The sequence below is a fragment of the Terrapene carolina genome, unplaced genomic scaffold (assembly GCF_002925995.2).
Source record: "Terrapene carolina triunguis isolate 2854851 unplaced genomic scaffold, T_m_triunguis-2.0 Scaffold84, whole genome shotgun sequence".
NCBI classification, from domain to species: domain Eukaryota; kingdom Metazoa; phylum Chordata; order Testudines; family Emydidae; genus Terrapene; species Terrapene triunguis.
In genome coordinates, this window is record NW_020664435.1 from 27168095 (window position 1) to 27177542 (window position 9448).

Genomic DNA, 9448 nt, shown 5'->3' on the forward strand with positions numbered 1-9448 from the left:
TTGGCAGTGGATAAGCAGGGAGTTTCTAATGGTTTTTTTTTTTTTAAATATTTCATTACAATTTGCAGAAATTAACTAGTATTTTTAGTTGCTTTGTATCCCCTGGAGCAAATGTTGAGCAAAACCAATATGTATGAGATTACTTCCATGTCAACTAGAACCATAACAGGTTGAAACACCAGTGGTAGAGATAGGCTACTCACTTAGTATGGATCGTTGTTGTTATAGAAATACTTGGAATAATACTAAATAAACTTAATTCTTTAGTGTTTCACATATCATTTCCAAGCCAAATACATGAACCACTACTACTGTGTCCTTAAATTTTTACTAATAACTTTATTTAAATAAGACACAGGAACTTCTATACTGAAAAAATACAAAACAAAAGCCACACATTTCCTTGTGCAAAGCAATATTGTGTGATAACTCGAATACTGTTCAGCACAGTGGCTAGAAATAACAGTACAGCTATGTACAAAACTTTAAACAATATTTGACAAATTTCTACAGCTGGATGTACGATACATTTGAGATCAACAACTGCTGGGAAATTTACATGGCAAAGCATTAACTTTAACACATTTGGTTCAAAACCTTCAAATACGCTAAGAACAAATGTGCAACACAATTAATATTTAGTTTCTCATGGAAAATTAAATGAGCATGTAATGTCACTGTAAATACAGTACATCAGAGTTCATCATGGATCTAAAAATCACTTTTTTTTTTAATCTTTCTGGAATCCTAACACCAACAACTGAAACTACAGATTCATATTTGGACACTACCAGAGCATAGAAAGGTCACCATATTGCAATGTTAATCTAGAATGTAAAACATTAGAACAAATTTGCACTTACATCACAGAACAGGTTAATTTTTTTCCTTTAACTAAAGCTACAAAATATATAGTGTTTTCACCAAGGCCTGAGATTAGTAGGGTTCAAGATGGCTGTTGCTGTGTGAGGGCTTCAAAAAGGTTCTTCACGCGAAAATGGTAAAAAGAAAAACCGACCTCCCCCTTACACTCTCTTTGCAGCTCCACCCTACAGTCGGAGCATTGACTGTTTTACAAGCTGCAGGTTTACACCTTGTAACAGAATACGAACAAAACGTTCAGAAACAGGAAGGGAATTGGGCTGCTTTATCTCAAAAGAATACACAATGGCAGGATATTTCCCCCCAATTTTGCCAGTAGTTATTGGTGGTGCTATCTTAGTCTTTTCCCACAATTCCTCTTCAAAAGAAAAAAAAAAAAAAACAATGGCATGAATTTAAATGCTGCAGTAGCTGCAGGTGGCTAATCTCTTCAATTCCTGGGAAAAGGTAAACCACATTCTCTTGAGCAGACAACATAAACCTAATTCCACTGAGCTGAAACCAACAGAGCAAGAACATCAAGTTTATTCTGCCTTTGGGCTCCTCTTTGTAGCACAGGAAATTATCTTTGAAAGCAATGCTTTTGCCGTTCCAGCACAGTAAGAATATTAGGAAACAGTTCTTGCTATGTACTATTTTTGAGAAGGTGACCAGCCTGCAAGCCCAAAACTATTTGACTAGGGTTTCTTACACACATTTTAACTGCAAAAGCTTTATACAGTAGTAATTTAAGTAAATGAGGGTACTATGAGAAGCTCTGATTAGGCAAACTATTGCTTCTCGCCTCTTTTAAAACATCCAGTTGCTCCCTTTGGATTTTAGTCCAAAAGTAGAATTATTCACTATGCAAATAGAATGCTGCTCATGTTGCTTGATAAAATCCGAGAAACCTAATTTCCAACCAGCAAATGAATGAACATTTCCAGAAGAGAAACTAAACATTAATTCGACTCTTAGATGGTAACAGTAGCTTAACTGCCTTAACATCCTTAACTGCCAACATAAACATGAGAGGAAATCCCCACCAACCCCTGTGAAACCTCAATGAATTTTCTGAAATTAAACAAAAACATTCTTGTCTTTTAAAATCCTTTCACACAAAACATGGAATGTTTCTTATGTACAGCCTAGTACTGAACACTTTATTTGCAACAGCTTAACAGTCATTAACTGAGCAACACCTGAAACCTTTAAATGCCACATTTTACATATATTGAAATGACAGTAAATGCAACAGTTGTTTTACTTGTAACCACATGACAAAGTGATGTTGTACATCACCGATTTGCTGGTTCTCCTCATGTTCACCCATGTCCAGGGTCATCATTCTCCTGGATTTGAATGCACTTATTCCAAGAAAGTGGAATGTAATGAGGAAATATTAATGCATAAAATAAGGAAAGGCAAAAGAGTGATGTTCCCTCTTTAGCTTTTTAGCTGTAAAATATTTTATATCCCAATATGATATACATTCCAAGTTACCTGAGTTTAGACTTCGAGAGAAGTACCTGAAGCTAGGCCATAGGGCGGGCACTGTGCAACTGTTGTGGCCATTTTTTATTTTTTTTTGCATTGTATGTATTACAGAAGTTAGAAACATAAACACCTGGATCAATTGTAAACATAATCCTGAAGTACAGTATTTTCCATAGGACACAACACAGCAAGACATTTTCTATTCAGACAGGCAACTTTTTTGATACAGAGCTTATTTATACTGTAGAATTTGAAACAGAACACAAGACACAGTACTAATCTGGTCATACTAGGAAATGCATAGTCTCCACTTAAATGCTTAATGATACACGGTTTTTGCAAGCATTACTGCTTTTTCACAAAAAAATGCTGAATATGAGTTCTGTCCCTGCCAAGAACAGCGTTGAGATATTTTTAAGATGCTGAGAAGTATTTGTTTTGTTCTGAAAAGGTTGCCACTCCATGCAGATGTATTAGTATAGACTCCCCAGTCCTTGTTTCAGGGCAGAGGCCTGCTCCACCTTGGTCTAGATTATCACATAGCTCTGAGGAGAGGAGAGTTCTTCAGTCTGAAGTTCCTGCAAAAGCGGCTGCTGCTGTTGGGATGCCTGTTGTACTGAGACCTCTGTAGAGTCCATTGTGCTGGTGTCATCTGACAGAGATGAGAAGGAGACCCGAGATGAAAGCTGCTCAACAGTCAGAGTGCTCAAAGCTGTGCTTTGACCAGAGTTTGGAGAGTTCTTGAGAGTCAGGTCAGAAGCAGGTAGTAGGGGACCCAGAAGTTTTACAGGACAGAAAGCTGATCCGGTTGGGATGAAATTAACCTTGTTTTTGTCAGGGCATGAAAAGAGCGGGGCTGAGACAGGCTGACGAGACCTACAACGAGACAAATTATTATATACCTGACAAACTGAAAAAGTTTACTATGTGAACAGGTTTTGTAGTTTTACAAATTGCTAATATGTGAATGACAAGGAATGGGGTTAATTGGACATAAAGGGGCAAACATCTTCCATATTGGTAGTCAGTTAACTGTTTGATCCACAGCATTAAAACAGTATTTATAATAAAAGTGACTGGATACCATTGGACAACATGCAGCTTTCCGCAATAAAATCTACAGTACGTATGCACATGGAAAAATATCATGATGATGAACTTAGAAATTTTAGTTTGACAAAAAATATTGAAACAGCAGCATATATTTAGGAGTATTAAATCCCTTTTTTGAGAAACTCCATAAGATAAAATTCTCCTTTCCTCAAATCCAGATATTGGTTTAGAGTCTTCCTCCAGAACCCAACAACACTGCTCCTTTGCCAGCAGGGAATGCTACTGGAGCAGAACATGCCCTCCTGGCTCCTTCCATCCACAGGAGCTATGTGTATGCAACCTACAGCATAGCCACAGTACTGCTGGTCTAGGGAAAAAGAGGTGAAGGCCAAGAGTTTAAATTCTGGTCTCTTGCACAATAGCACACAGTGGTACCCCAAAACTACTAGGCAAACCCTCTATCGTAAATTTGCTAAGTCTGTATCTACTTTGTACACATTCCCTTTCATTTTGTATATATATGTTTTACACATGTCAAAATATAGCTCAATACTGACTGACAAAAACTGCCTGCTCCCAGCATTTTCTTTTAAGCCAGGAACATTTTATAACATGAACACAAACTGATAGGATTATAAAGAAAGGGGATTTATAAATGCTGGACATACTATTTTAAAACTAAGTATTCCATGTTTTCTTTGTCTCTCTTTTCTTGTTTGTCTTTTATAAACACATTAAAAAGTTCAAGCATAAAATACTCCATTCCCCTTCAAGCCAACATGAACACTTCAATTTTTTTGCCTGTTCAAACTCTCTAAGAACAGCTTGCTCCTGCAAAACTCATCAGCTGGAGTAGTTTATTCATCTGCAATTGAATAGGTTCAGTAAAAAGGTTTACTGCTTTGCAGATACCAGCTGATATAAAAAGCATTACTTACGACATTTCCTCAAAGACCTTCACTCGCTCACATCCCTCTGGGGGCTCTCGTTTGAACATGTAGCTGTTGTTTGGTTTGGGAGATGAGGCATACTTGGGCAACGGTGAGCTACTCCCACTGTCTGAAAATTTAAAGCAGTTATATTACTAGTGATTGAGAGTGCTTTTTCATTAAATTTGATTTCCAAACAAGATGCCTTTTTCACAACTTAGCCTCTAATGCCAGTTCGCCTCTACCACAATGCTTCCTTTATTGCAGACTATTTCTAACACCCTTGTATAGCACATTTCTTCTGAATAAAAGCTTCAGTGCAGCAGTAATCTACCATACAACAGCACATAATAGGAGGATATTTTTATCCAGAACACTGCAGATTGAATAAAGCAGAGCTGTAATCCTGGAAACAAATAAGTTCTTTATTATGTATTTCAAAAAATGTAAATGAACAGGAGAATATGTATAGCACATGCAGAAGAATTACAAGTGGTTATGATAATGTGGAGTTCTGTATGCCTTCTCATTGCATAAACATGGTAATTGAAAATGAATGTATACAGCATATACTTCATTAAAAACCTACAGTCCTTAGCAGAAACATTGCCCTCAATAGCCTCCTGAGTAGCACAGGAGTTAAAGAAAATGAAACAGGTTTGTAATACAGATACAGATTCCTCCCTCCAACCTTGCCTGCATAATCTGGCTGCATAATTTAGCTTTTTAATACCTATAATAAAGTAAAGTTTTTAACATTCTTTGTACTCTTCCTTCTAAGCACCAACTGTATGATATGGGTGTTTTTTATTAACCTCTTATTTTCTTCACAGTTTCACTGTTCCTATTATAAAAGTGAACAATAGAACCATATAGAGCTGATATACCTGAGATACTGAGCAGGTTTTTCTGTCTCTCTGATTTGTCAGAAAGTAAAGACTCATATTGAAATAGTCTGGTAGGTGCAACAGGATGATGTTTAATATATGGGGGTGAACTCAAAGGGTTCATGTTGTCTGATTAAAAAGAAAATTACCTATTTTTCTCATCTTGGCTGTTTAACAACATCTAGCATAAAAAGCTTTTATTGCAGTGAGAAATTAAAATGTTTTAAATATTAATATGTTTCCCACTGGAATTTGAGGAATTTCTTGGGGAGACATCCACCTTGCTGTTAAGTGGTCTTTGTGATACTGGTAGCATGGGAGGCAGAGCTAACATTCCCCATCCTGGTTCATCATGAAAATGGAATGTCATAGTTAAAGAGACAATGTCAACTTGAAATCTAGTCAGTTTCAAAAAAGGAGTTAAGGATGGGATTCAAAAGTGATTAGGAGACTCACCTGGGAGGTGAGAGATTCAAGATCAAGTCCCTGCTACAGATCAGGCAGAATGGAGGTTTCTGACGTCTTGGCTGAGGGCCTAACCACTAGACTAAAGGCTATAAGGGGGCCCCACCACAAATATTTTTGAAGACAAAACACTAACCTGGCTTTGGCACTTAACTCCAGGAGAGGGTTCATGGCTGTGAATCCCAAGCGGAAGAAGATGCTTTCCTCTGGCCCAGAGATAGGCACCTAACTCCCTGGGAGGGGCAGGGCTTAGGCCAGACCCCTTCTCCTCAGCAGTTCCCACTGGCTAGTTTAGGCAGCTCCCCACTCAGCACACTGGCTTTTGTAAATCCCCTTTTACGGCATCTTGCTCTCCCCACACATTGTACAGAGAGCCTGGGCACTTACCTCAGGATTTTGAATTTCAATAGGCTGAAGGGCACCGAAGTTCTGCTTGCGAATCCCACCCTAAGAGTAATTTCCATTTCTGTACCTGTCTGAGTTCCCCAGACAATTTCTGTGGGTTCACATACACATTTTCCTATTTTTGAATGTTTTATTTTCCCCTGTTGTATGAAAGACCAGCAGAAACAACATGGGAAAATCTACTAACTGAGGCCACCATCTTGCACTGTGATCCACTAGCACAGACTCCCCATATCCCATGCAGAAACTCAATGAATTCATTTTAAGTCCACTTTGAGAACCCACAAAAGAGTCTGCAAAAGTTCCGATATAATCATCGCTCATAAATATAAGATACTGAATTTAAATGTTAGGTGTTTTGATAGATCACTATTTCATTTTTAACGGACACTACCAACTTAGCCACACTTCCCTTTAACAGTACTGCAACTGATTTGAGGAAATTTTTTTCCAGTTTCTTTACTTCCTTAACAGCACTTCTGCACAGCCTGTTTCACTGTTTCTCCCTCAACAGTCTGAATGGACTTTTTAGTTACAGGATATTAGGTGTTACCTGTAACAAGATAGGTAAAAAGCTTCCAAACAGTAGTATGATTTGTCAAGTTGACAGTGTCAAGATCCTTTTAGAATCTTTCCAATTCTTGGCCAGCATGGCTGACCCATATAAAAAGGTCATATGTTGAACCCAGAACAGGAAGAGTAGACTGAAATGTGGGTGATGGAATGTAATCCTGTGTTCATTCCTCCTCTTCTAGCATTTAAAATTGAAGATCCAGGTTTCCACCTAAAATCTGTTTGGAAATGAGACTGTATTACTGTTCATTGCACCAATCAATGGAAAACTGTAGACGTAAACCTAAGAGAGATAACAGCTGAATTCAGAATTTAGTCAATTTTAAGAAGATCTACAATCCTGTTTAGCAGCTCATCAATTGATCAAATTTTTAGCATGTTTGGATTTGTTTGCTTGAAACTGTTATAGGACAAAGTAAGTAAGTAAATTGGTAAAAGTGTATTAATATCTAAGGGTAGATATGAAGTAGGGGGATGATTAACAAGCTAACACAAGCTAATGGGTGTGTGTGTTACTTACAGAATAGCAAGCCTTTCATTTTGGACAGAATGTGTGATTTTGATGTCTGAAGAATACATATGCTTATGAAGTGAATCACACAGTATGTGCTTTGTGCTTCATTTCATAAAACCTTAATAAGTTTTTTTTCCAGGGCTGTGGAAACAAAATCACAACCCTGTAATTATAGAGTATTTAAAGCAGGAAGGACAGTCTTTACAGTTTCTTAAACTGGTCTTCAGTTGTGCCAGAATCTCATATGGTAAAGTTTTTAGTGAAGTAGATACCTTCAGTAATAAAGTTCAGAAACCTCAACTGTAATTCTAATATTAAAAAAATAAGTAATGTGTATTTTAATAAACCTGCAAATATTTCTTTCCAAACACCATCCCTTTGGGAGGCAGGGATGCATGGTTTCTTTCAAAGAAGTCATTATTTTATCTCCATTCAACAGCTAGTGGGGTGTGCTCTACAAGCATACGTCAACGAAACAAGCATACTGTACCTCCGTATCGGATCTTAACCAGATCAAGGTTCCAGATTCCTCATGTCATTTCTTAGCTACTCTGAATGGCTGCTCTGCCTCTGTACCGTCAAGCACGTGTAACACGGATAACTTTTTGAAATTTCTAAAATGTTTTTTAAATACCACTAAATAGCTTGCATGGTGACTGAAAGTTTCAAATCATATTTCCCCTCCATTTTTCATAGGACTGTTAGCTGTCAACACTGATTTTGCTGCTGCAAAATATGGTTCAGATGTATCTTTGTATCTTTCCCGTTTTGAGTAACATATGCTTAGTTTATCGACACAAGTTTTTAATATTGTCAGTGCTGCAAAGCCAACAATGCCACAGAAGAGCAAGCTCAATTCTGCTCTCCTTGGAACAGTATCAACAACATTGTCAGTTATATTTCCAGTACCAGAAGACTTACTGCTGATGAAGTTACATGAGGAATGGTGAACACTGCTTAATTTTTTCATGTATTGGGCTGAATCTGCAGTGTTGGCAGTTAAAAGCCTACAATTTTAGTAAACGAACGAATCACATTTCATTAAGGCGGCAGTGGTAGAAGATTAATAGGAAACAGTAAGATGTAACACTTAAATTCATTTTTTTCACTATTACTACAATGAAGATTGCCTTGGCAAACAGTTTTGTCTGGCAGGAGTTCCAAGTTACACAACTATAAACTTAAAATTTAGACATTTTGAATGCAGTTTTATGCTTATGATTTAGAAAATGTTTATGATTTAACCAACTATTAAACAATATGATTATTTTCACTAATAAAAACACACAGATTAAATATGTAACAAAATGTTTTTTAATCTAGATATGTTTCAACAATGATAATACCGTCCTGTGACAGTACTTACACAAAAGGGACAGATGTAAGAGATAACCTGCAAAGTTTAACTACTAATTTTGAGTGGCAAATGGACAACTGGAAAACAAAAAACTCTGCTAATGACCCTCAGGATTACTCTTTGTTTTGATAGGTTAAAAAAGCCTTTCCAATTAAAAAACAAATGGTATTCTTTATTTATACAAAAAAGTGCCTTTCTGCTTGTAGTCTCTCCATGCACTTTATAAAACCCTTACAAACCATGAGCCAGATTCTGCAGTCCTTATTTAGCCAAATCTCCCACTAAAAGAGAATTAAATGGGAGTTTTGGCCAAGACAGGATTGCAGGATACAGTTCCATATATAAAGGAGTCCTTTGAACAGCCATCACTGTAGTGCAGCTAATACTGGGATGGAATATACAAACTAAGTAATAGTGTACAGAACACTAAAACATTTAGCCCAGGAGGTTTATCAGAATACTATATAAAATTGAAACTTTGGGTGCAGACTATACAATCCAGGTAGACAGAATATAGTTACTCAAACTGGAATTTAGCCAGGACATTAAGTCTTTGTGAAAATGCAATGGGACTTTTAGTAAATTTCACTGAAAAGATGGCACCTCTATCCGCATGTTGCTTGGGGCACCCAGTTTACAGCACCATTCTGCAGCTTCCAAGTAGTACTTAAAAGTGAATACTTATCACTAAATCATTCAAGAAAAGTAGGGTTACCATATTTCAGCACGGAAAAAAAGAGGACGGGAGGAGCCCCGCCCCCGTCCTGCCCTAGCCCCGCCCCCGTCCTGCCCTAGCCCCGCCCCTTCCACTCCCCGCCCCCCTCAGAACCCCAACCCTCCCCCTGCTCCTTGTCCCCTGACTGCCCCCTCCTGGGACCCCTGCCCCTAACTGCCGCCCAGGACTCCA

At 37.7% G+C, this 9448-nt stretch overlaps 1 protein-coding gene across 2 annotated transcripts in view; it reads right to left on the reverse strand.

The window, feature by feature from the left end:
- Window positions 1–312: 312 nt before the first annotated feature.
- GLCCI1 (glucocorticoid induced 1) overlaps window positions 313–9448 on the reverse strand; it is a 92660-nt gene continuing 83524 nt past the window's right edge. For both annotated transcript variants that reach the window (XM_024205641.3, XM_024205640.3), the window contains exons 7-8: window positions 4350–4470; window positions 313–3234 (exon numbers count right to left, since the gene is read on the reverse strand). In XM_024205641.3, the coding sequence (XP_024061409.1) occupies window positions 2886–3234; window positions 4350–4470 (470 nt within the window). In that variant the 3' untranslated portion in view covers window positions 313–2885. The remainder of the gene's footprint in view (window positions 3235–4349; window positions 4471–9448) is intronic.